At 38.6% G+C, this 27,694-nt stretch overlaps 1 protein-coding gene across 5 annotated transcripts in view; it reads right to left on the bottom strand.

Moving 5' to 3' along the window:
- The window catches only part of DYSF (dysferlin), a 3,914,743-nt gene that overhangs the window by 1,619,378 nt on the left and 2,267,671 nt on the right, over positions 1-27,694 (bottom strand). For all 5 annotated transcript variants that reach the window (XM_044064060.1, XM_044064063.1, XM_044064061.1 and 2 more), the window contains one exon: positions 19,104-19,218. In XM_044064060.1, coding sequence (XP_043919995.1) covers positions 19,104-19,218 — 115 coding nt within the window. The remainder of the gene's footprint in view (positions 1-19,103; positions 19,219-27,694) is intronic.

Consider the following 27,694-nt stretch of genomic DNA (forward strand, 5'->3'; position numbering starts at 1 on the left):
TCTGCATAACTATAACCAGTTATAATTTCCCCAATACAGTATGATCACCAACCAGGAACTTTTTTTCCTTTACAGTTTAGGTAAAAGAAACAAATAACAGATTTAACACCTTGACATGAATATAATGGATCTCTACCAATGGCCAGGACATACTGAGATATTACTGGACTTGTGGCATCAGTATGGCACTGAAAGCTTTGCAATTGGCTGCCTGGTGTACAGGAAATAAACTGTGTTATTCTGTAACTTCAGTTTGTTTTGTTATTATGTGATCCTGCAGTCAGTGTACTGCACATACCTCTCAAATGTCCAGATTTTCTCAGAATGTCCAGATTTTTTACTAATATTTTTGATCTGTTTCTCAAAAAATGTATGGTTTTCTGGCAAATTATTGAGGATTACGTCACTAAATAATGACAGACATTAGAATTTCAGACTTCATATCATTCAGAAAATGCATACTAACACAAAACCTTTTATTCTAACAACTTTCTAACTTTATACGATTAATATTTAAAATTTGTCCCTATTTTTTGGGACTTTGTCCCTCCATTCTTTATGATGTTGCCCACATTTCTTGTGCTAAGAAGTTGAGAGGTATGATACTGCACAAAATAATCAGTGACATCCCCCACCCCAAAAGAACTGACTTTTGTGTTTTTGTATTCTCGGAGTATTGGAGTGGGGGAGGGGGTTCTGTGTGCACCTTAAAGTAGCAGACTAAAGTGTTAAAGTATGAAATAAAAATGCAATGAGTAGTGAGCATGTGATACAACAAAATGTTGGACTGAAGTTGTCCAAAAACATTTCCGCACATACAGTGCATGAAAAAGAGTGAGAATCTGAATGAAATGACAAGGAAAGCAAATTGCGGATGCTACATCGCTAAATAACAGAAATGCTTGTACATTACACAGTCATTAGTTTCACACTTGCTGTTTGGAAAATGTATGTTGATGGAAATCATGTTCCTTTTAATTTCTAAGTATATTACAATAATATTTGAAACACGCTCTGGATTTTATGCACCTCCCTCCCATTTTGGCTTTGTCTCTGATTCTGGAGAAAAGAAGTTGAGAGCAATGAAAGCACTGTCTTTGAGAAAATAGTTATTTATTTGGGGGGGGGTAGAGGCAGGCTACACAGCCATTCATACTAACACTGTTGAATGATTGCAAAAATGGCATGTTTGGGACAGGTGGGTGGAGCAAGGTATCTGCACATAAAGAGGAACATTTATTTTTGTCTTTTCATGTTCTACAGTCTGGCAATAGATGTCTACAGAGACAAGGGCTAGCTTATTTTTTTTTGGGGAGGGGGGTGCTTGAGATGAACTTTATTTGAAAGAAATCGACCTTCCTGTTCCCTTCTCTAGACCACTGAGAATGTGCGTTTATGATGGAGGCTGCAATGTCTTGCACTGTGTGCCTGATAGTAATGGGCTTACATACAGTACTGCAGTCATTATTTATGTATTTCTTTAATTTTCTAATTTGATCACAGTCTGAAGTATTCACAATCAGACTGCAGAGAGATAACCAAAAGGTGGCCTTTGACTGTTCCTGACTATTTGCGGCTCTCCCAAAGCTACGCGAGGGGACTAATCCACTCCTTCATTATTTTAATACCCACTTTACCCAAACTGGGGTTTGACTAGGGTAAAGTAGATAATTGGTGAATGAGCCAGAGATAGTTGCCCAGTAAACCCAGTCTCTGTGGTTACACGGGATGCTAACAAGATGCTCTTGATTAACTTGGTAGTACACTGAATGAATCACAGTGCAGTGGTAACATACACATTATGTACAGAAGCAACCCATTACTTTCTTAAACCACTATTACAGGTAGCATGGGTATAGATCTGCATGGCTATGAATCACAGCAGCAAGCGAGCATAAATTGCTATGACCAGTATTTCTTTCACTTTGTTTGTTCCCACACACAAAGGTAGTCATGCCAGGGTTGAGGAAAGAGAGAGAGATAGTCTGGACATGCACAAAAAGGCTGCAGAATGATCATTTTGCATGACAGCAACATACTATAATATTACTGTGGTCATGCTTTCAGATCCATCACAAATGAAACCACTGACTCACACAGGGTGGCCATCCTCTGAAGGGGAGACACTGCACGAAAGCAAAAGACATTTATACTAAGACTAAATAGTCATTGCTATGGTATGTAGGAGAAGACATTGTGTTGTCTGTGAGCAATATGTTGGCATTAATGTTACCATTACTGTCTCATCTTCTAAAGCATACAGTCGACATAAAGTCCGAATGAACAGATGGTAAGTCAGTAAGCAAAGGAGAGTAGTGTTGCTGGAATCAAACTCATCCTCAAGTCTTGGTGAGTACCTTCACAAAGTGGACCCTGTTTTTCACAAAACCTCACCAAAATGACACTGAAATATAGACTGTATTTTATATAGCATACATCATGGACAAAAGCAGGTTAAACAATAAAAAGACAGCTGGGTGCACAAGACCCAGAATAAAACAGTGCCAAATCCTAGTAGGTGAACTGGTGCAGGACTGGAAAAAATGACAGTGTAGACAAGACATAGAAACATTCCTAAAATGGAGCTAGGCCAGGCCCAGGGGAAGGATGCCCCCCCCCCCGTTGTAGACGAAAATATTAGTCCACAGAAATCTCAAAAACTAATAGGCCAAAAAAGAGCCATAAACATGACAGAGTGGACTATTGAGGATAAGAAAGAAATTATGTACTGTTACTATTATGCAAGAAGCACAGAATTTCCAGACAGAAGACATACAAAAAGATTAAGAGAGAAATTAGAGGAAAGAAAAATATCTCCATAGGAACAACTGTCAGAAGCTTCAAATAAAAATTTGTGTTCATTAATACAACAGACTTATGAAAAACATTATATAGACCAAGAAACCTTGGGCCTTTGGAAAAAAAAGCAACTGAGGAAGTGCGAAAATATAAAGAACAAAACCTAGAGACTTTGGAAAAATATAAAAAAGAAATATGGACATGCGAAAGAAAGAAATGATATGGTGTGATATTTATGCAAAGGAGAAAGCAAAATTAATAATCACAAAAAAGGCAGCTCCAAAGATATTCAAAGAGACATATAGGCAACAGTATCCAGATATGGAAAATTTCACAATGCAAAAATAAGATCACAAACAGGGAACTTAGAACAGAAGATTAGTAAAGTAGAAGTTAAAAAATAGAAGTTGAAGTTACGGAATAACTGCAAAGTGAAGAATTTAGTGTAGAAAGTCTAACATAGGTTATATCACAACATGATAGAACAATGAGTCTCCCAAGTAATGAGAAACAGGAGGAGGAGCAGGAGACACCTGAACAAGAAATAAAGACATTTAATTTGGTGCAATATATATGCAAAGGAGAAAGCAAAACTAATCAATACAAAAGAGTAGCACTAAAGATATCTGAAGAGAAATACATGCAAAGGCATGCAGACTGGAAAATTTTACAATACAAAAATAAGAAAACAAACAGTAAAAGTAGAAGTGGATTAGTAATAGAGAAGTTAAATAAACAGAGATGGAGGTTATGGATTACCTGCGAAGTGAAGGATTTAATGTAGAAAATCTAACTATAATAACATCATAGCAGGATAGAACAATGGATCCCCAAATTAAGGAGAAACCAATGCAGTGGGAAACATTTTTTCAGTTGCCATATGAAGACAGTTTGCAGCCTTCCACAGAAACCAGTACAAATGTTCAGTTAGATGCACAGCAAGGGAAGGAACAGAAAACTGTGGCAACTCTGATGCAGTTAATGTTGTGGAGTGATAGGCCAGTGAGTTCCCATATGAAAGACCAACGGATGATACAGGATGAAACTAAAGAGAATGTGGCACAGGAAGATGTTCTGGAACTTTCTATAGAATGTCTGCAGGAAATGGAGAAGAAAGAATATGCCCTCAGTTTAGAAGAATATGATTCAAGAGAAGAGTAGCTTGATTTAATAGAGAATGACAGACATATTAAGAACAATGAAAGAAACAGACTACAGACAGTCAATAAAACCCAAAAAATCAGAAGTTTGATAAAACAAATGAACACAATAACTACGACTGTTCATAGAGATTCATATGAAATAACTGAAGTAAATAGGATATATTACTTTGCAGCTATATTAACAACAAATGAAGTCTTATTACAAAAACATAGGATAGTGAGGGAGAGGAAGGACAGAAATCAAATACCATCCATGGAAGTATCAAACAGAGAAAACTATAAAGTAATTAAGACAAGACATGTTACTGTTAGAAGAGTACAGAAGAGGGAGTTCAACAAAACTACTCAGAAAGATAGATGTGATAAACGTGATGCACAGTATTAGAACAGATCAGGCTATATTGTGTACTATTGCAAATAATAAACTAAAAATATCAGCACTGGCAGAAAAACTTAGAAGATATGCAGATAAATTTTAAGGAAAAGAACAAAATAAGCAATTTATTGATGACCCAAAAAAGTTTTATAGAGACTTGGGAAACAATGCAAAAGGAATTGAAACACACCACCAAGAAAAGAAGTGCTGCGGTAGCATTGTCGCCTCACAGTAAGACGCTGTCCGGTTCGACTCTCAGCTAGAGCGTCTTCTGCATGGAGACATGCGTGAATGGGCGTACCTTCGTTGAAGGTTGTGCGTCAGGGCTGGCAACTCAACACGTAAAAATCAACTGCCAATCATTAGCGGACCGGAGTTCCGCTGTGGCGACCCCTAACCGGGAAAAGCCAAAAGACACAACAACAAGATATATTTTAGAGAAATATCTATGAAGATCCTGTGGAACATAACAAAGATGCTAAATGGACAGAAGTAAAAGAAAAAAATAAAACAAGAAGTTCAAATGTACAGGATATGAAATGAGAAGTAGTAATAGCCAGAGAGATTGAAACAAAGTTAAGAAAAGCTCCTAATTTGAAAACCCCAGGGCCAGATGCAGTACCTAACATTTGGCTAAAAGTATTAACGTCTTTACATGAAGATTTAGCCATAAGTAAGAACTATTTATATGAGCACCCTGAATAGACACCTGCCTGGTTTAAAGAAAAAACAATACTCCTACTTAAAAGCGAACCTGCAAGCTATCCTAAAAACTATAGACCAATAACTTGCCTTCCGACACTGTATAAATTATACACTGGAACTGATGCCAATAGAGTTTATAGTCATTTAGAAGAAAACTCAGTCCTGGCAATAGAACAAAAGGGTAACAAAAAAAGTCATATGGAACACTGGATTATTTGCTGTTAAATAAAGTCATAATATAGAACTGTAAAAATGGGGAAGTATCTTACTATGGCATGGACAGACTACAAAAAAGCATCTGACAGTATCCTACATTCATGGATAAAATAGTGCTTATAAATGTATAAGATTCACCCTACACTGATCAATTACATTAGAACTGCCATGAAACAGTGGCAAACCACTTTGCAGCTATGCCATGATAAAGGACAAAGTATTATTCCAGGGATAAAAATTCAAACGGCAATATTCCTGGGTGAAAAATTCAAAGGGGGATATTCCAGGATGGCTTTTTGTCATTGCTGCTCTTTTGTCTTGCCCATAACCCAATAAGATGTCTACTTAACAGATTAGATCACGATTATAATTTGGCTCCCAGAAAACAACAAAGTGTAAAGATTTCTCATCTTTTTGTGGATTATTTAGAACTGTACAGTTCATCAGATAAGGAGCTGAAAGCACAAATGGAAGTGGTCAAAACTTTCTCAGATAATATAAGAATGTCATTTGGTCTTAATAAATGTGCAAAAACAACCTTTAAAGCAGGAAAGCAGTACAAAAAAACATTAGTTTGGGACAGGAATGTGATATAAAAGAACTTGAGCAAGAGGGAGTGTGTAAATAGTTGGGAATTGATGAAGGATCAGCAATAAAACATGAACAAATGAGAATACAACTTAGGAATATTTAGAAGACTAAAATTAATACTGAAAACAGCATTGACATCTAGGAAAAAAGTCTAAGCTAAAAAGCAATTTGCTCCTCCTGTCCTAACTTATAGTTTTGAAGTAATGGACTGTCCTCAAAGGGTGCTGGATCGGTTGGACAGGAAAACAGGAAGGATGCATCATGCTTAAATGATTTATAAAAAAACAGTGTACACCAAGAAACTGATTACATGTATAGATCTGCAATCGTAGTACTGCATACAAATCTGCTGATCTCGCAAGACCCAAACGTGGTGACATTTTTGAAACATGAAAAGAATAAGTCTAAGATGACTTCCCTAGTTAGTTTAGCAGAAGCTTATCAGTGTCAAACAGGAATGTAAATCAAACCAGAAGTAGATAAAAATCAGGCAGCAACTGAATGTGCCAAAAAACAAAAGAAAGAATATAAAGTGAAGGATCAGATGGGAAGGCAAGAAATGTGGAAAATGCATAAATACAGTTGCAAGTATAACTGAAGAAAAACAAGTAAACAGTGATAATACCTCACCAAACCAAAGGCAAGAAGGCACAAAAAAGTTGCAAGGTAAAAGAACTTGACAATTTATTTGTAAAAATAATAAAATAAAATAAAAAAAAATATGTTATTTTATTATTTTTTATTTTATTATTTTTATAAATAAATAATTGAGTTATTTTATCTTGCAACTTTTTTGTGCCTTCTTGCCTTTGGTTTGGTGAGGTATTGTCACTGTTTACTAGTTTTTCTACAGTTGCAAATACAGAAAACTCTTGGAACAACCTCATGTTGCTGAGGATCAAACACGGGAATGGTTAAGGAGAGGTAAATTTAAACCAAAAGACGAAAGGTTAATATTGGCAGGCCAAGACAGTGGACTACATACACGTTGGTTTATAAAGTCCATTGAACATGTGGGAGAAAGAGACAAATGTAGATTTTGTTAAACAGAATTGGAAACAGTCGCACATCTTGTTGCTGGTTGTGATATACTAATGGCAGAAGGACTGTATACTGAAAGGCATAACAATGTGGCAAGATTGTTGCACTGGGGATTGTGCAAACATTATAATAGTGAAGTAACTGAAAAACACTGGAAACATGAGACACAAAGCATTACAGAAAATTATGGTTTATATCACATGGGATTACCCATTACCAACAGTTCAAAAAACAGATGTGAGAAAAACAGATATATTAGTCCATGAAAAGAAGACAAAAGTAGCACTGATCACTGAAATCGCCACATCCAGTGACTACAGCGTCTTACGTACAGAGAGACACAAAGTCATAAAAAAACAAGATTTGCAGGAAGAAATTAAGGCAATGTGGAAAAAAAAGATACCCAAACAGTTCCAATAGTAGTAGCAACAATGGGTCTTATAAAAAAAGAATTTTCAATTGTACTTAGATATGTGACCGATACATGTAACGCCATATGAATTGCAGAAGGAGTCAGTACTGGGCACACTGCAGGTGCTGCAAACAGCACTTCTGGCTAACATCAAAAATGAAACAACACTAATTTCAAGAACTTGAATCATACTTTGACTTAGGAATGGGGTCTATTCCAGTCATGGTATTAGAAACCCAAAATACTTGGAGAAATTAAAAAAAATACATAGACATTGCTGAATTTGATGGCATCTTCTGTTATAACCCTAGTAAGAACTATGACCCATGAACCAATGGACTTTTGACCTTCTGTTCTGAAAAAAAATCAAAGTGCTTTTCCTTTTTGGCCTTCTGCTGTGATTTTTGATATGTTGTCTGTTTTTGGGCTGCCTGCCTTGAAAACAGGGAAGGGCTCATTAGAGTGTCTGTGGCTACTAGTGTTTGATTTACTGCTATCTTTCTGCAGTGTAATATCTGCACTGCAGAAATACATAATTGGAAGTGAAAGCCTGCTTGTGAACTGAGAAGCATTAAGCTACAAATAAATGGGTAGAAAAACTTCACTAAGCCTAGGAAGACCAAGCATAGTGCTGGCACTGCCATGCATAGAAAGGTGTACTCCAGTATAGTGTTACACTGAAGCATGTTTGCCTTAGGGCTGAGCAATGTGTTCTGTTGATGTACTCTGATAGCAATTTTCACTAATGGTATTTAACGGTCAAGGGATTATACAGAAATTTTGCCACACATAACCGCCACTTATTGCAACAAAAGAACCAGAAAATGAGGTTGTCAACTGAGAACAGACATTCAAGAAAGTACTGGTTAGCAATAGCAATGCAGCAGTATATTGTTAGTGTTGTATGTTATCCAGTACCTCCTCACCCCACACCCTAAACTACCACTAACAAGTCTGCAACATTGCATGAAATAACTGTGCACACAGCTATAAGCTGAAATATAGCACTGCTTTACTGTGGCATTGTAATAACATGAGCCACTATGTAGCCTGTCAATATTCTGGGGATGCTACAGTTGTTTAAAAGTAGGGAGGGATATATCTCCTGCACTCGGTGGGAATAGTAGTGAGCTATGAGAATGTTAGAAGTATAGGAGGATTAGGGTGGATGACTGCAAGTGGCAAAGGTGCTAAGATAATGATCTCCCGTGTGGTCAGATGCCAGAACTCAGACTGTAAAAGTACCGACTCCAAATCCAGCTCCAGACAAGTGACAAGTGGACTACCTCAGGGTTCAGTCCTGGGACCACTCTTGTTTGTCATCTACTTCTCTGAAGTACAGGCCAACACTAAGGGACTCTGGCTAACAAAGTTTGCAGATGACTGCAAACTGGGAGCCATTATTGAATCCCCAAATGATGTGAATATTCTACAAAAGGGCCTTACAGAAAGAGATGCCTGGTGCCAGAGCCATGGGCTCAAGCTTAATGCCAAGAAATGTATAGTTATCCCCTTTGGAAAAAAACATGTACCCATGAATTACCACATAGATGGCAGGACACTAAACATCAAAAGTGTGATGAGAGACTTAGGGGCACAGGTGGACAGTGGTCTCACTTTCGATAACCACATCACCACAACAGTCAGGAAATCCTTCTATGTGGCACACCTCATCACTAAGGGCTTTTCATCCAGAAAAAAGGAGGTCATTGTCCCACTGTACTCATCCCTCAGTAGACCCATTATAGAGTATAATGCACCATTTGGTATGCACCTCACAAGACATCTGCAACAGCTGGAAAGGCCACAGAAATACCTCACTAAAAGAATCACAAGCCTAAAGCAGATGTCATATGCTGACCGTCTAAAAAACTCCAGCTATACTCTGTGGCATATCGTCTACTCAGAGGCGATCTCTGCTTAACATACAAGGCCATGTCAAACCCTGAGCTGTTGGACATGCTCCACTTAAAGAAATCCCAATCCCTCAGAGCCACACGCTCCAGGGATCTAAACCTTGTCATCACAATGAACAAAACATGTTGGAGGGATAGGTTCCTGACCTGGAGACTCCCCATACTCTGGAATAGACTGCCCATACATGTCAAGCAGAGCGCTTCATTGGCCCTCTTCAAAAGGAACCTTGATGATTGGATGGAAGATAGGAAATTCACCCCAGGGATCATGTCAGTCGCCCTGCTAGACAGGGGCCCAGAGAAGTAAACATTGTGGGAAGAAATATCCAGGGAATTGTTATGGCTAGGCTTGCATAGGCCCTAGGGCCAATAGCCTAGTACCAACCTATGAACCTATGAACCTACGAGATGGGAGTTTAAATGGCACTGATGACCAACTATCTCTGGTGCAAAAGGGACGATGAGGGCATAAACTGTACAACACAAGTAATGAGGAAGTGGTGGTTACATGTAAAGGATATAAGCATCATTCTTCATAATTTATGTTCTAAAAATACAGTGAACATGTGTAAGGCAATACAACAGTTTCTAATAAAATATAGGAGGTGAGCATGCATACTGTCTGTGCTGTCTGTGTGGTCCTTTTATCCAGGGCAAATAGTGAGTTATGTTATTGTAAACACAGAATGATAAACTGATTACTTATTTACCAGTATCCCTTACTAACAGTGCTAAGTGGCCAGTTACTGGGTATCTGCTAATCTTTAGTTTATTTGTTAATGTATGCACATTTTTTGCTCTGTATTCACAGCCCCATTAACACTTCTGTGTCCCATTGTGTGCTCCTGTAGTCTCAAAAATGTGCTGTAAATGAATTGTTATTAAGTCATGAATTGCTGGTGGGTGAGGGGGCAGGGGCACTTTTACTGTTTGCATAAAGCAGCATTGTTATAAGGCATGTTTTATTTAAACAACAATAGCGGATAAATAAATAAATATGATTTTGACCAGCTTTTTGTAGTCATCAAATAACATGATATGCAAAAATGTTTGGAAAAACAGTCCTACCATTGTGTGCAGCCCTACATAACACTAACATAGATGTCACACACTTACCAGGAGTGGACACTTCTGCAGTAATTAACACTCACGGCTATTGAGTAGCCTTAGTCCTAATCACAGCATCAATTCCATGGACCCAGAATGCATTATGATAATCTGAGAAATAAGCTACATTACTACTTAATAAAGCTTTTTTCTCATCTGTGCCATATGCACCTCAATGCACAGCAAAGCTAATACAGTGTTTTAATCTAAATGCATATTGACAATGATATCAGTGTACAAAAACATGCTCAGTAATATTATGTCATGACAGTTGGCGATGGCACAATGGTTAAGGTCAAAAAACGCTGTAGAGGCAGGCTAAAATATGCTCCAGGATATGAAAACCAAAACGTCTCCCAACTTGACAAAACCAGTACTGTCTTTATTGCAACACAAGCGCTTTCACTCACAGCTTCTTCAGGTGTACATACATAGCAATAAAATCCACCTTCTTATATACTCAGGTAAAAACACATGACTAATTACCTTAAAGTCATATGGTCCCATACACATTAAATACATTAAAAAACATTAAAAAACATACATATAAATTCAAAAGAAATAAATATGCAAAATGCACTCATGTAAAAACATTACAACAACATTATTAAATCTATCTATGTAATGTTCTTTTCCTCAGTGCTGGTTTAATGGGGACGCTATCATTAAGCCCATGGCCATAATTAGCCCTTAGCATAATTATCCATTTGGCCTCTACTTCCTCTGTCCTATCCCTAATGTCCCCATACCTATCACTTTCATGTATCTTAGAGATCTCTATTTTTTCTTTTGAATTTATATGTATGTTTTTTAATGTTTTTTTTTGCTATGTATGTACACCTGAAGAAGCTGTGAGTGAAAGCGCTTGTGTTGCAATAAAGACAGCACTGGTTTTGTCAAGTTGGGAGACGTTTTGGTTTTAATATCCTGGAGCATATTTTAGCCTGCCTCTACAGCGTTTTTTGAACTGTTATCTACGTTTTTTCTGTCTGTGGAGGTACCTGGTGTTTATTGGGCATTTTTTGCGTTATAATGGTTAAGGTGTTTACCTCTCAAATGCAAGATACAAGATTTTATCCTCAGTTTAGGAAGTATGCTCAGCTTTAAAAAGGCTTCCTGGGATTGTTAGCCTAGTAATCAACTATCATAACTTGTACAAGGTGTGTAATCTGGAGGCAAACACCATACCTGACACTTGATTTAACTGATTATCCCTGATTAGGGTTGACATCTTTTCATCCTTCCATTTCCTGACAAATAAGCCATACTCCTGCAGAATGAAAACACACCCTTGCTTCTGGGTGTTTTAGCAAAACATGCCCAGAGGCACCAGTTTTTAATTTCCACACATAGTGACTGCATGGGTAACCTTGGATGACATGAAGCCAAAGGCAATGTGTTCCATGCCAGTCCCTACTCCTACTATCTATTCTCACCCCGGCATACATCCCACTGCTTCCTTGTTTTTCCTCTACTTCTTGTCTCCTCATTCTATCCTGAATACCTGTTTTGTTTAATTAAACATTGTCTTAATTGTCAGCTTTTTCCTACATCCTTTTTAACACATCATCTTAAATGTCCAACAGAATACTGTATAAGTATCTAAGAAAGAATTAACTGGGGGTCTATAGGCCAGAAGGCTACTAAAAGTTTTAGAGTTCTAAATTCTCTGAGGTGAGTTTGAGAGATTTGTCCCGCAACCTTTTGGTTCAGTGGTGACCTGAACAAAAAATCAAGACTTAGTAAATTTCACTTTATTTTATTTTATTTTAAGGAAGAAGTTATGTCTAGGGCTTAAAATTTAAGAATGGTGACAGTTGTAACCAATAAACTGATTAGTTGTTACCCACAAAACTGATACAAAATGCTTATGAGGAAAAATAAATCATATATATATATATATATATATATATATATATATATATGATGACTGCTTTCCACCTTACCCCTCTAGTATTAAATTGAGAGGGACTTCAAATGACAAATGTCCATAATCACACATTTCAAATCGATGCTGTCATACATCTACACTGCATGTTGTCTCAGCCCTAAGCACACCTTCAGTATACCCCTCTGAAGTCAAACTAGGACAAACCTGAAGGAACACATAGAGCACAAAGACATTCTTCAGCCTGTTGTTGTTAACTGTACATATGTAGCATGTCTCCTTTCCCCTACTCTTATCTGACAGCCACCTATATAAACATCTGATTTAAATTGTGAAGAAAGTTGAAAAATAACACCCACAGTAATTTACTCCAACTTATTGCTCCTACTTAGTACCCTGGCCCAAGACAAGCTATAGTGACCCTATGTATACAACTCTAAGATGTGATTTTGAGGAAAGCTAAACAAACAATGACCACTCTGTCCACAGACAATACACAAACCTTTAGACCTTGTGTGCACAACTCTCAAGTTGACCGTCAGGAACATTAATGAAACAATGACCGGAGTACCCCTGCCCCCCAACACAAAATATAGTGATCTCTGTGTCCACCTCTGAGTGGAGTCATTTTTAGACTAGATGTGGGCTATAGCAGAGGACCTTACTAAGCTACTTATACAGCCAAGAATGAAGGCCCCCAGAAGATTTGAGTGTCTAGATGTTCTAGGATGTAGGCTATGCCTTATTTTTTCATTACCAAGGAGATTTATGTAGATATCCACCAATATAATTTTTCACAGACAAACAGACAGACGCATTCACAAACACACACACACACACACACACACACACACACACACACACACACACACACACACTATTCCTGACAAACCACATTATCACAAGACAGACACATTCAGAGAACATCAATCTACATACAACACAGTCTGGGGAAGTTGCAGAATCCCAAGCACTTAAATTAAACCCATATACAGATAGGAAGGACACACAGACTCCACACAGATGGAGCACAGTCAAGAACTCAAATAGAAACAAGTACTTTGAAATGGTAACACTACTCCCTGTGCCAATGGACCAATGTGTTCCTTTCCCACATATCCAGCCCAGACCACCAAAGATCGCCACTTACTGTATGCATCTAACTGTGATAAAAAGTGAATAAATTATGGCCAACTTGTGGCTCTTATATACACATATGTACACTTTAGCCACCCCCCCCCCCAATTTGACTATTTTTGCCTTGTCCTTCAATTTTTTTGATCATACGTTAAATTAATCAGGATCGCTGTTGCTGTAATGTTAACATTCAGAAAATGCACATTGTTAAAATTTTCATTCATTGCGTGACAGAATCATACTACAAAAAATGCCCTTGATTTTATGCTTTTTGTCCTTGATTATTTTTCCTTTAGCCATGATTCTTGAGCAGAGAAACTGAAGCAATGCTAAACAACATAGTATGAACTGAAAAGGAATATGGGTTAAAAACAGAGCAAAGGCGATCATAAGCCCGTCTATTCAGTGTGCATCACAAACTTCTACATGGTGTGAAATGTTCCACCTCTTAGCAATCTGCATACATCATTGCATTCCAGAGCATTTTCTGAAAAATCAACTGAAAAAGCATAATACAATCAAAGCATTTCTACTGCAGGACCTCCTAGATTAACAACCTTAGTGTTATTTTTATTAATAAATCCTTGCCCTTTCTATTTCTGCCTATTATAATCTGCTAAGTTACTTAGTTAAAATGTCAGAACCAAGAAAAGTCTGAACGCCATAAGGAGCTTTGAGTGTTAACCATAACTATACAAAAAGACACTATAGGCTTGAATGAATTAACAGTCCTTCAATTCAGAATACTACTTGTAGTAAAGAAAACAGATGTATTATTCCGAAGTGGTGCAGCGGAAGCTTTGTTGCCTCACAGCAAGAGGTTCTCATGTTCGATTCTCGGCTGAAGTGCGGGGAGTGCCTTCTGTGTGGAGTCTGCATGTCCTCCACGCGGTTGGGTGGGTGGTCGAAAGACAAGCTGGCATCTTGGCATTCGTGAAAATCTACTGCCAATCATTAACGGACCCGAGTTCCGCTGTGACGACCCCTAACTGGGAAAAGCCGAAAGACAAACAAACAACAGTAAAGAAAACAGATGTGAGGTCTCAATTACAGGGGCAAACAGCTGAAATTACTGCTAGTAGTTTGACAGCAAGGAAGGGGGATGTTTTGAGGGATGGGAAAGGAGATGAAAGACTACAACTGAGGTATAATAAAAGAATACAAATTTGAGAGTTTGAAATGCAACCACAGTGAAAAGCACTTAGAAAGCATGTCTTGAAAGATGAGCTAAAAGACGGATCATGGCAGTCACTGAACCACAAGAACTTTTAATCAAACCTGAGTAAATAGAAAGCAAGAAGTCTGTCACATGCAATGCAAAGTGAATGGAAGCGTATGAACTCTTCAGATAAGATGCATGCATGATATAATATTCTTCAACCATACAATGGATTGTGGGATACCAAGAGGAAGGCTGAAAAACAAATTAATGTCAAGTTGTTGGACCCCATGTGGGCTGACTGTGGTATCACACATAAAAATAAATAAAAAAGTAAATATACTACCTGAGTGGTGTTAAAACTGAAGGAAACATCAAGATATGATGAAATAAACATGTTTTTTTGAGTTATGGGGCAGTTCTCCTACAGAACAGTGGAGAAAGGGCATAAACCCTAACATGAGTAAAGTGCTCTGGCTCCAAGAGCAAAACGTACCAGTATAAGCAAAAGTAATCTATTTTTTCTTAAGTAAAAGTAATCTTAAACTACAGCTGCACATTGCAAAAGTCATTCATTACAAAATGCCCTAAATCCTTCTACAAAGTAGTTTGGGTTAGTCAAAATCACTACAAGTAAATGCTAAACACAATGACAACACTAAACCCACAAAACACTACTTGAAATAACTTCTTCAGCATTACAGAATATGATATTCTCACATATTACAAAAGAATATGCTCCCAAAAAATAAATAAAAAATAAAAATACTGGCTCTGTGCAAGAGTTGCAAGAGGAAAAAAATCCTAGCCCAGGACAGCACGACAGTGTAGATATTTCTACAGCAGGTAATGACCCTGCCACATTGCTAAATCATGTAGAAAGTGACATCATCAAAATGGAAGTAAAATGTTGCCCATTACAGTGCATCAAATGCCGCTTCAAAAAAAGTGGCTGGATTACACTATAAAAGTCTAAAATGAAACACAGAAAATAGGAGAAAATGCTTCAGAAAAAAAAAGTCTACAGATATAACCCTGGGACAGACTGAAGCAAAATATGATGATGAAAGACACTAAATACCCTAATAAATGAAGTATGGTAGGAGAAGAGAACAACTCTAGAATTAACAGCAAAAAGAAAGAAGAAGGGAAATGGAAAGGGGAACAAAATAAGTGGAACATGCTTTCATAAAAAATATTGTACACAGGCTTATATGACTACACCCATTTCAAACTATGTGAAGATGTATACAGGTAGACAATCAGATGTGGTAAATATGATGCAGAGAACAACACAGATTATAAATTAAGCTGTTTAGCATTTCAAAAAGTGCCAATCAGAAACAGAAGTGAAGGATCAAATAGGAAGTGACCTCCAGACTCACAAGTCCCCCTAATGATGGCACATTAAAAGCAGTGTTCTCATAAATGCATGATAAAGTGATACACAATTGCACAAAGAAACTTTACAAAATTAACTTTCAACGCAGCATCGAAGAGAGTCATTTGAAAACCCACATAGAATCGTACTTCGAAAGGATAACAGAAAAAGCAGATCAAAGAAAAATTATTAATTAAGAATAAAATAATCTAAGGGAATGTTTTTATCTATATATTACTGTATAAGGGGTGGGTCAGCAAAGTGGTCCAGCAGTATTATTGCTATCTCACAGTGCTGCAGTTTGATTCCAAGCTGAGATGCGTGATCATCAAAGGTTCTATAGTCTCCCAGTGGCTGCATAACTTTTTGTCAGGGTGTCATGTTCCTTCCCACTTTCAAAAGACATGCCACAACAGGCCTGGTGATATTCCACATTGTTTCCATGTATGTGTACCATATGTTTACATGTCCTGCAATGATCTAGCATCCTGTTCAGCGCTTGTGATTTTTTTTTTTTTTTTTTTTTTATGCCCACTGGTTGTTATGGAAGACTGGCTCCCTGCAACCCTGAAATTGTTAGACAGGAAATGAAAAGAAATAAACAACTATATATACAAGAAGAGAGAATGCAGGAAATGCATAAGACATATATTGTAGTGGATTAATAAAATAGTTAAGTATTGTAAATGAAATAATTGAGATAGTTTCAAATAACAAATAGATTAACACGACATGCTACAAAATGGAAAAAATAGCAATATATACCAGATTAAAGATATCAACAAACAGTTTAAGGATGACCCAAGAACATCTACAGACAACCAAAAAGGAAAACAGAAAGAGTAGAAATAGCATCTCAAAAACTAGAAGAAATTAATCAGCTCTGAAAGACATCTATAAAGAGTTAATGGAAGATAACAGCGATGCAGAATGCATAAATAAGATTAAAGAAACTATAAAAAATCTAATATAAGACAAGTGGAAAAATGAAGCTAAGGAAACGAAAACATAGCCAACAAAAGGCCCCCCAGCTAGAAGTCTGAGGTTCACAGCTTCACTACAGTTGTTCGAGGGAAAACTGCTAAAGCATCACTAGCAAGAAGAAAAAAGACAAAATGTATAATGCTGAATGCTGTTTTCCATAAGAAATCACTGCAGGTGCAGTTAAGTGCGTGCTGGAAAAGATCAACTTTTCTTGGGAGATTTCTCTCTCATTCAAAGATGCTGCAAAAAATTAAAGTTGATTTTTTTGCCCTTCTGTGCTTTAGGTCTGTGTTTTTTCATCCTTTCAGCTCACTGGTATTCAAGAAGTCTGCCTTTAATAGCAGAACTACAACAAACATCTGTACAAAGATATTTGCAACCATCCTTTTATCTAGAGATTGTGAAAGACTTGCACATTTTCCGTAAAGATGAACGTGTTTAACACAATGAATCCTGAATGCACAGTTATCGGTTATTAACAATGTCCTCAGGCCGATGACCCATATTCTGATAGCTGTATATGTTGTGTCTAAGTGCTTATCACATTGAACTGACCGAACAGCAAATGTTTAAAAGCAGAAGCAAGAAAGACAGATGGTGAGTGAGGAGAAAAAAAGGACAAAGGTAGCATTAATCATCAAACCAGTGATCAGCCCTAATGACTAGTGTCCTGTGTATCAGCATTTACAGATCTGTATGCTAACTGTACATACACAGAAAACCTCACGCAGCTTGGAACAAGGAGACCAAGCCTGCTTCAGTAAGCCACAGATCAGCTGAGTGAATATACATTATATTTCAAGCACACTTAAATACTGTTTCTGGCAACCCTGTGAGAAGCACAGAAGAAGACATTTCTGGTAATGCTGAAAATACTGAAAAGAGCAGTCTTAGCAAATCAAAGGATGACACAGTAGCAATTTCAATGAATTTTAAAATATCTCCTGGCTTAGCGTAGGAATGAGATCCATTTCCATGAAGGCATAAAACATGTTTTGACAAAATAAGTCATGGAAGAGAAGATAGGCAGGCTTTCTATCTCTTTAAATGCAAAATTTTAGCAGGCATTCTGCTGAAGAATATGGCATGTAGCCTAGAAATGGAGAGTGAAAGATGCCTTAACTTATGGAAACACATCTCTTTTAAGGTTGTCAAACCTGCCACAACACGTTCTCTTTTTCATAATAAGAAACTAATTGTACTAACTTAATTCTAGGTTTTCTGAAGTCATCCTCAGTTGCAGATAACAGCAACTTACAAGCCTCTTTAATACCCGGGGACTTCTTTTTTAAGTACACACTATAGCTCAATCTATATTTTATTCCTACATTCAGTACTACTCAATGAATAGCCCAGGGAATCTTCTGCAACTTAACCCTAAACTGTGGCTTTTAACTTTATGGAGCAACGTCTACTGCTCAGCAAGCATCCCAGCTTTTGGCTTTGGATCCATTTGTTCAAATGGTTCCACAGTTACACTTCCTGATGATAGCAACAGATCCCTGCCTTCTCTTGCAGAAAGCTTCAGTCTCTTATGTCTCTCTTGATAGACAACTCCTTATCATCCCTCTCACTAAGCTTTGCAAGGATTCCCAGTAGACAGACTGCCCATGTGAATATTGCTTGACGTCCTCTGACTGATTTTCACAGCATTAATTCAGCTCACACCTAGGAAGAGATGAGTGCTTTTCTATGAATAACATCCAGCCTTTTAAACACCCATCTGAAACTTATTCTGCATATCAGGCAACTCTGCTCCTTCCTTCCTTCCCATCAAATGTTAACTGTGCTGCCAAAGGATTAATGAAAATACTAAATCACTGCTCCTTACATGAAATATGACATTTACTAACCTGCCACATCCTTTGACCGTGGCCTGACCTGACATAAATCGAATACTGTACCTACTTAGAATACTTACATTTCTTCCCCAGAATTTGGAAAGCAGTCGTCAGTCTGCCTACTTGTACACAAGTCTTTATTACTGATAAAAAGAATCACGGTAAGTATATTACGTCATGCACGTACTTTGACTATTATGTGAGGGATCGCTCTAAAACAACGTATAACAATGTGGCAGTGAGTGTAAAGCACAGTTATCACAGAAGACTGTTAATATATACCACAAATCACCAAACAAGCAATCAGAGCTTCAGGCAAAGTCTGTGAGAATTGTTTCAAATGCTGGCCCCACAGACAAGTGCTGTCTGGCTTTGGCAATCACTTACCACATCTGTATATGCTTCACTCATGTGGATCCACTGACCACCAGGTAATCGAACTTGGTTTTCAAACACTTCCTCCAGAAATGTCATGTGTCCAGCATCTGTTTCATGGAGCATGCTATAGATAACAACAATGGTGTTAAGAAAAAAATGATGTTACTGTTTACCTCAGTCCGGAATACTGTAGGGGTACTAGCGCAATAATTTTAAAAGAGAATATTCAACAATAAGCATCAGATTTATTAAACTACCCCTATGCAAGATCTACAATAACCACCCCATTGGCACAGTGCCATATTGATCAGGTAGCTTCTAAAGCTGAGGTTTCTGAGATCCTTTCCACCAAATGCTGTTTTAACATCAGCTGTCTTCATATGTACCCATTTGTAAGCCTAGATACTTTATATCCAGTTTCATAGTTGAGTATTTCTTTTTTGACTTTGCCAAACACTGAAATGGCAGCTGTCTCATATAGGTCCTTCCATAAGAATAATGTCTAGTGATTTAGCACTCGAGGGTAAAGCAATGATTGCCTATCATTCTCCACTTGAAATCTATGATTTTGGGGAAATAACTTAACTCCTGGTTTGTATTTAAAAAGAGCTACTTCTGCCAAGTGGATTTATCTGGTCAGCAAAAATAAATAAAAAAAATACAAAATAAAAACAAACTATTAACATCTTGCAACCCAGAATGCAATGCTTAAAATGTTAATACAATGACTACTAGAGTATTTAAAATGTCACTTTTAAATTAAGTTTCAATCAGAAATAAAATGCTTTATAATCTAGGATATAGTCTGGTTAATGCATTGAATGAACAGAGAAGCTTAGCTTCATATGTTTACAATAAAAAAAAAAGAAAAAAAATTTTAACTGTCTTGTTTTTCTGATCAATTCAAGTTAACACTCAGTAGCAGAATAAAACAATACACAGTTTGGAGAAGCTTTGTTGAAAGATATGAACCAACACTAATGCTACTGATTACAAAATCCTAGTTATCTGCTGACACGTTAATCAACTGCCGTATACCCAATTTCTCTTCTTTAAACCCAAAAGAGCAGGAGACAAAGTTAATTTGCATAACTTTATTTAAAATTAGTGCTTTGTGATAATAAACAGAATGCTATTTGGTTCCCTTCTAGAAAAGTGACAAGGGATATGCTAAGTCATGAACACTGAAAAGGATAAGTATTTATTTCTGTCATAATGTAACTATGGGTGCAGTCATTCTACTAATATAAAGAAAAAGGTCTGGGCTGCTATGTGAACATTGTCGGCTGGCTGTACTCCATTCTCTCCTGTGGTGTGACTAACCACTGACGGACTACAAGACATCCACTTCTGGTTCTGGAAATGTGCCGCTTGAGTTAATATGGAATGTACGTACATATGAGGTATGGGCTGTGACTGCAACGCAGTGATAAAGTATAATTTATGATCAGGGATTCACAAGGTACCACATCATGCTTTTTTAAACAGTTTAGTATAGTGTGAGTATTCAGGGCGGCCACGGTGGTGCAGCAGTTAGTGTTGCCACCTCACAGCAAGAGGTTCTCCAGTTTGATCCTCGGCTGGGGTGCCTTCTGTGTGTAGTCTGCATGTCCTCCCTGTGGTCGCGTGGGTTTCCTCTGGGTGCTCCGGTTTCATCTCAAAGACATGCTGTAGGTGGATTGGACACCGTAAATTGGCCCTAGGTGTGAGTGCGTGCATGTGTGCCTTCTGTGGAAGGTTGGGCACTGGGCTGCCAACTCGACACTGTAAAACTCCACCGTCAGTCATGAGCAGACAGTGATCCACTGTGGCGACCCCTAACTGGGAAATGCCAGAAGAAGTATAGTGTGAGTATTCAATCAGCAGTTTAATCTTTTAACTGTGTAAGGGTCAACTAATACTCTATTAATCTACTTTTATATTTCCACACAACTCACATTCCTTTTAGTGTATTTTGGATGGAGAAAAGGTCCTGAGTTATTTCTCCTCAAATGGGGTATTACAACACATAAGTCAAAGTACCCGACTTCACTTTGAAATTTACAACAAAACTTCAGGCTCTCTAGCAACAGTGAAATTTTCACCACAATTAAGACCAAAAACACACTCTAGGTAGTCCAGAACCACAGTAAGAAGTTTTACTAAAACATATGTGAGGTAAAAACAACAAGGTTCACGTATTACTTCACTGTCTTGAAGAAAATATAATGACAAAGGCACAAACATTTTTTAAATATTTTTTTTTAACATGGATACTCCATGACCATCAAGATCCCATTCCAAACTGATGAGTTCATTTCTCCAACCCCTAGCTTCACTGGACACATAGACAATAGCCATCATTCTATGAAGTTAAGGAGATTTTTGAATGTTCCTATTGTTCCCTCTGTTTGCTACAAACTGTACTGTTTGCTCTGCTAAGCCTATATGAGTACATACTTACTTACCATACCCGTATTCATAACTCTCAACCTCTTAGCACAAGAAATGTAGACAAGCCTAAAATAATAGGTGGAAAAAGGCCTCAAAACAGAGACAGATTTTAAATATTGCTCTTATAAACTTAGAAAGTTGCTAGAATAACAGGATTTGTGTTAACATGCATTTTCTGAAAGATATGAAGTCTGAAACACACATTGTATGTCATTATTTAGTGACCTCAATCCTCATCCATTTGCAAGAATTCCACAAATTTTATGAGGAACAGGTATAAAATATAAAGAAAAAATATGGACATTCTACAAAAATATAGACAGTTGAAAGGTATGTCCATATTGCTGACAAGACTGTGTACCTTCCTTAGCAAGTTCATCCACTTTGTCCATTACATAAGTCCTTAAACCTAGGACTTTCCCTTGATAAAATTATTGTGGTAAGACTACACCAATCCCCCAAGGATAATCATCTGACATTATCCACTCACTCTCATCTCTCTTTAGTTGCATCCTCTAGTGTTCAGGTCACTAATCAAACCTTGGCCATCCGGAGTACAGTCAGGGATACAAGACAATACATACCACATCCGGATAAACATCAGCTAGAATGAAGATCCAGTATGAGTTCAGAAATAAAGTTATACCAAGTAATAAGCTATGGGTCAATGAAATGATAACAAAAAGTAACTTGAAGCCAAAGTATAAGATGGAAAGGTATGCAAACTCAATAAGACTTGTAAGCACTAAATAAACAACTAATTACTATAGCACTCAACCTTCCTCATTACCTAGAGGAAAACAGTTTTTGTAGTTACTTTTCTCACTTGCTTAGAGAAAAACAGCTCTTGTACTCACTTTCCTCACTTATCTAGAGGAAAATAGCTTTGTATTCAGGCATGTCCAAGGGTCAGCTCCCAGTGTTCTCTCCTGTCAATCTGATGAATCTGGGCATCTTGAGGCAATGTAGAAATTGCCTCATGTACACAGACAACCCTCTCCTCCTACCACCCAACTACAACCTGTGAGAGATGCACTTATCTAGCTAAACTGGAGGTAAAGCTCTCTCCAACCAAGACTGAACTTGACAGTCATGAGGAGAAGGTAAACATTTGCACCACACCACACTCATCACATAGTCCACACATAGTAACACAAAAACATTCATGGAGGCTCCCAATAATAATCTGTCTAAGCAACAGAGACCTCCAAAGCAGAAACAGAAGCAACATCCATCCACCAACACAACCCAAATGACACATAGCCCACAGACTCAGTGTGCCACTCAACCACAGCCAATAAGGCAAAACAACGTACCCAACACACTAGTCATTGGTGACTCTATAGTCAGGCACACTGATGTCCCACTCACCAGGCTAAACAAGGAGAAGGTTACTGTCAGCTGCCTGTCGGGTGCCAGGATCCGCCACATAACCCATGCACTCAGGTCACTCCACAACAAGTACAAATATGACTGTCATTGCCCATGTTGGTGTGAATGACCTGAGACGTACCTCCCTGGACTACATGAAAAGAGACATGGAAGAGCTCTCCGCTCTTGTAGCCCAGGCAGGTATGACCCTAGCCCTGAGTAGCATGCCCAGAATGATACCGCAGTACAAGGACAAAATGATTGACTTCAACAATTGGCTAAGCTTCTGGTGTCATTCTAAGGGGATCCAGTATCTGTCTGCTTGGGATGACATGGTCGACAGACCACGATGCTTTGCCACAGATGGCCTGCATCTGTTCCCCTGGGATTCCAGATACTGGCTAAGGCTCTTGCTGCCCCTATAGTGCCTTTTTTAGGCAAGGTTCAAATAACAAATTCACCACGGTAACAGGAACAGGCAAGTAAAAACTGAGGGTAATGCTACTCAATGCTAGAAGTCTAAATCTCAAAATGCACTCACTCGAGGCACTCTTTAAAATGGAGAACATCGATACCTGTGTAGTGACTGAGACCTGGTTCAAGGCTCCAGAGAGCACCCCTGCGCTACCAGGCTATAACTCATACCACACTTTTCGGCCATGTAACCTGGACTGAAACACCAAAGGTGGAGGTGTGTCCATATTCATTAAGGATATCCACACCTCCAGGCTAGTTGCCCAACATAATGCATTCAAGGTTATCCAACTGCAACTAACTCTGGGCAAAACTGCAGTCCAAATTGTAGCTTGCTACAGATCCCCCACCATGCCTCAGGATTCCCACTCCTCTTTTCTTGATGTACTGGAAAATATTAGGGTTCAACCAAACACCCTAATAATGGGCGACTTCAACTACTCCATCCTTAACTAGGAAAACTACTCGTGTACCAACTCCTTAGCTCAACACTTTCTGGAATTCATAAACTCCAATGCCCTGGATCAACTTATCTACACCCCCACCAGGGGCAACAATATCCTAGACCTAGTCATTATCAACATGAGTGTTCCACACCTGAAGTCAACTCCTCGTTGGGCCGATCCGACAATAAGCTAATCACCCTTGATATTCACATCCCGCCCCCACCCCCCATTAAGGAAACCATGGTAAAAAATTTCTCCAAAGCCAACTTCATGTTCTTTAAGACAGAAGTGGCGAACTTCATGACACCCATGCAGATGGACAATACAGTTACAACTGGTGAATCCTACACAAATGCACTCTATAAGCACTTACACGAGTGCATGGATCGTGCTATCCCAAACAGAACCAAGACGCTATCCTCCAAAAATAGGAAGCCAATCTGGTGGTCCCCTGCCATAAACAAAATGTACAACAGAAGCAGAAGGAAGAAACTGTTGCAAAACAGAGTAAATTCCCATGAGTGAAGGAGCTCCCTGGTCAGCCTCAGTAAAAAGCTGAGATCCCTTATAAGATCCTCCAAAGCTAGCTACGAAAACAAAATTGCCACTAATTCTAAGGACAACCACAAAGCATTCTATAGCTATGTCAAGAATATCGATGGCAACACCCAGATCTGCTCTGAGTTACAGCACAACGGCACGAAAATTACAGAACCAACTGATATTGCCAAACTTCCTGGCAGATAGGTTCAGTACTAACTTTACCCCCCCCCCCCCAAAGGGCCCATATCTATACGGGAAGAATGCAGAGTCCCTGCAATCACAACTACGCAGGTAAAAGCTGCACTCTCTAAAGCCAAAAACACAGCATCCAAGGGACCGGACAAAATCCCAGGCTGCATTTTACATGAACTTCAGAATGAACTGGCTCCCCACTTAAGCACCATGTTCAATAATAGCCTCGCATCAGGCTTTGTGCCCACTGAATGGCGCACAGCAACAGTTATCCCACTCCTCAAAGGGGGAGCCACCACTGATCCCGGGAACTATCAATCTATTAGCCTGACGAACCTGGTCTGCAAGGCCATGGAACGTATCATCATGGAACTCATAAACAAAGACACTGGTAACCTCTAAACTCTGGATCCCACCCAGTTTGGGTTTGTGAAAGGCAGATCATGCCTCCTGAACCTGATTGACTTATTTGAGGCAGTCACCAAAGCCGTAGATGAGGGTAAGATGGTTCACACAGCCTATCTTGACCTCGCCAAGGCTTTCAACACCATCCCCTATTCTGGAATTATAGCTAAACTCACTAAACTAGGTATAAATCCTTACGTCACAAGATGGGTTGCCAACTGGCTCACTGACAGAACCCACACTGTAAAAGTTTCAGACTCCAAATCTGACCTCAAAGCAGTACCAAGTGGAGTACCACAGCATCCTGGGACCTCTATTGTTTGGTATCTACTTCTCTGAAGTACAGGCTAACACAGTAGGCCTCTGGCTAACGAAGTTCGCAGATGACTGCAAACTAGGAGCCCTTTCATAATTGTAATGTGAATTTTTTTATGTTACTTTTGGAGCTTTTCTCCCCGGGCCTCTGCTGAAAATGGAAATATATCCAGTTGGACTAGCCCGGTTAGCAAATGTAAAATAAAATAAAATAAATAAATAGGAGCTATAGTCAAGTCCCCAACTGATGTGGACATCCTACAGAAGGCCTCGCTGAGACAGATGCCTGGTGTTAGAGCCATGGCCTCAAGCTCAATGCCAAAAAGTGCAGTGTCATCCCCTTTGGTAAAAACTCTGTACCCATGAACTACCATAAAGGCAGCAATCTACTTAACACCGAATGTGTGATAAGAGACCTTGGGACCCAGGTGGACAGTAGTCTCTCCTTTGCTAGTCACATCGCCACAGTAGTCAGGAAGTCCTTCTATGTGGCACACCTCATCATAAAAGGGTTCTCATCCAGGAAAAAAGAGGTCATTGTTCCCCTCTACTCGACACTCATTAGACCCATTATAGAGTACAATGCCCCTTTTGGAATGTACCTCACAAGACATCTGCAGCAGCTGGAAAGGCCACAGAAGTACCTCACAAAGAGGATTACTGGCCTCAAACAAATGCCCTACACTGACTGCCTCAAAAAACTCCAGCTTTACTCCATAGCATATCGCCTACTCCGAGGTGATCTCTGCCTAACATGTAAAGCTATGTCAAACCCAGAGCTGTTGGACATGCTACTCCTAAAGAAATCCCAATCCCTCCGAGCTACATGCTCTAGGGACCTAAACCTTGTCACTACAATAAACAGGACATGCTGCAGGGATAGATTCCTGTCCCAGAGACTTCCCATACTCTGGAACAGGCTACCCATCTATGTCAAGCAAAGTCCTTCATTAGCACTCTTCAAGAAAAATCTTGATGAGTGGATGGGAAATAGGAAGTACACCCTGGGGATCACTTCTGTGCCTCTGCTTGACAGTGGCACAGGAAAATAACTTTCTTGGGTGGCGTAAGCCAGGGAACCTTGTTGGCTAGGCTTACGTATGCCCTTGGGCCGATAGCCTAGTACCTACCTATGAACCTATGAACCTATAAGACAAGGAAGGGAATATATTTCTTAGAAAAGACTGTTTTAATACAAATGTAATGCAAAACCAAGCTGATCATTGTATAGTACTGAGACTTATTTTGTGGGATGATATTAAAGGTAAAGAACTGATCTGAAGAATGTCCATCTACTCATCTCAAAATATAATCTTTCTCTTTTTTTGGCAACAGTCTGTCCATTGTTAGAGATAAGGGCAGAATAACCATAATAACTGGTGGTACATATTATGAATATAGGACTCCATCAATGCATGTCATGTTACAGTTAATACCGATGAGGTCATCAGTAATGAAGTACAATCAATTACAGTTCTCCCCAGGTTAGGATTGCACACCATGTCAATAATCACAAAAACTGCTAGGTACAGTTATGTCAGGAAAATAGCTGACATTAAAGAATTAGTGGAGCCTATATCAATTCATCAGAGATAAAATTCCTTGAACCTCCATTCATCAAACATTATTCAGTGAACGTTCCATTCAGCGAACATTCACATCAGAAATGTTTTACACAGGAAATTGAGTTACTTGTCCACCACTCTGACCATCACAGACAGAGTAGCATATCAAACCCACCAAGGTGGGGGGAGGCTGCACCCTCCCCCCATACTTATGCATACCATCTCCGTGATCGCACTATAGTAGGGAAAAGGGCAAATTTCCTACTGCTGGCCAACTAACTCTGTTCCCTGTGTAAAATGTTCACTGATGTGAATGTTTGCTGAAGGGAACATTTGCTGAATAATGTTCGATGAACAGAGGTTCAGGGAATTTCATCTTTGACAAAGTAATATAGACCTGAATTAATGTAGGTAGGCCCAAAAGCAGCTGTATGTAGACTTCTGGTGATCAACAGTAGATGTAACCATTTCTATTTTTGTGCTGTTGACTGAAGTTACAATGAAGTTTGTTTTTTTTTTGTTTTGTTTTTTTTGTTTTGTTTTGTTTTTTTTTTTTTTCTTTTTTTTTTTGTTTTTGGTCACATCTGTTTGGAAGTATATAGAAAGAATTTTGTCTTTCTTGGGTTCAACAGAAACTGGGATTTTCCAGCCAGAATTTCTTTTTCTTTGGATAAAAACTGATGAGGGTAATTGAGGGTAATAAAGAAGTTATGTTTTTACCATAACGTTCCATCTGAGTAGTAGACTTCATTCTTCTGCACATATGGGTATACAGATCCGATTCAGATCCGAGCCGGCAAAACTTTTCAAGCATCAGCTCCGAGCTCCAAGCCCATCCCTTACCTATATTACATCA

This window comes from Protopterus annectens, chromosome 2.part2 (assembly GCF_019279795.1).
Source record: "Protopterus annectens isolate FY-2018-M chromosome 2.part2, PAN1.0, whole genome shotgun sequence".
NCBI classification, from domain to species: Eukaryota; Metazoa; Chordata; order Ceratodontiformes; family Protopteridae; genus Protopterus; species Protopterus annectens.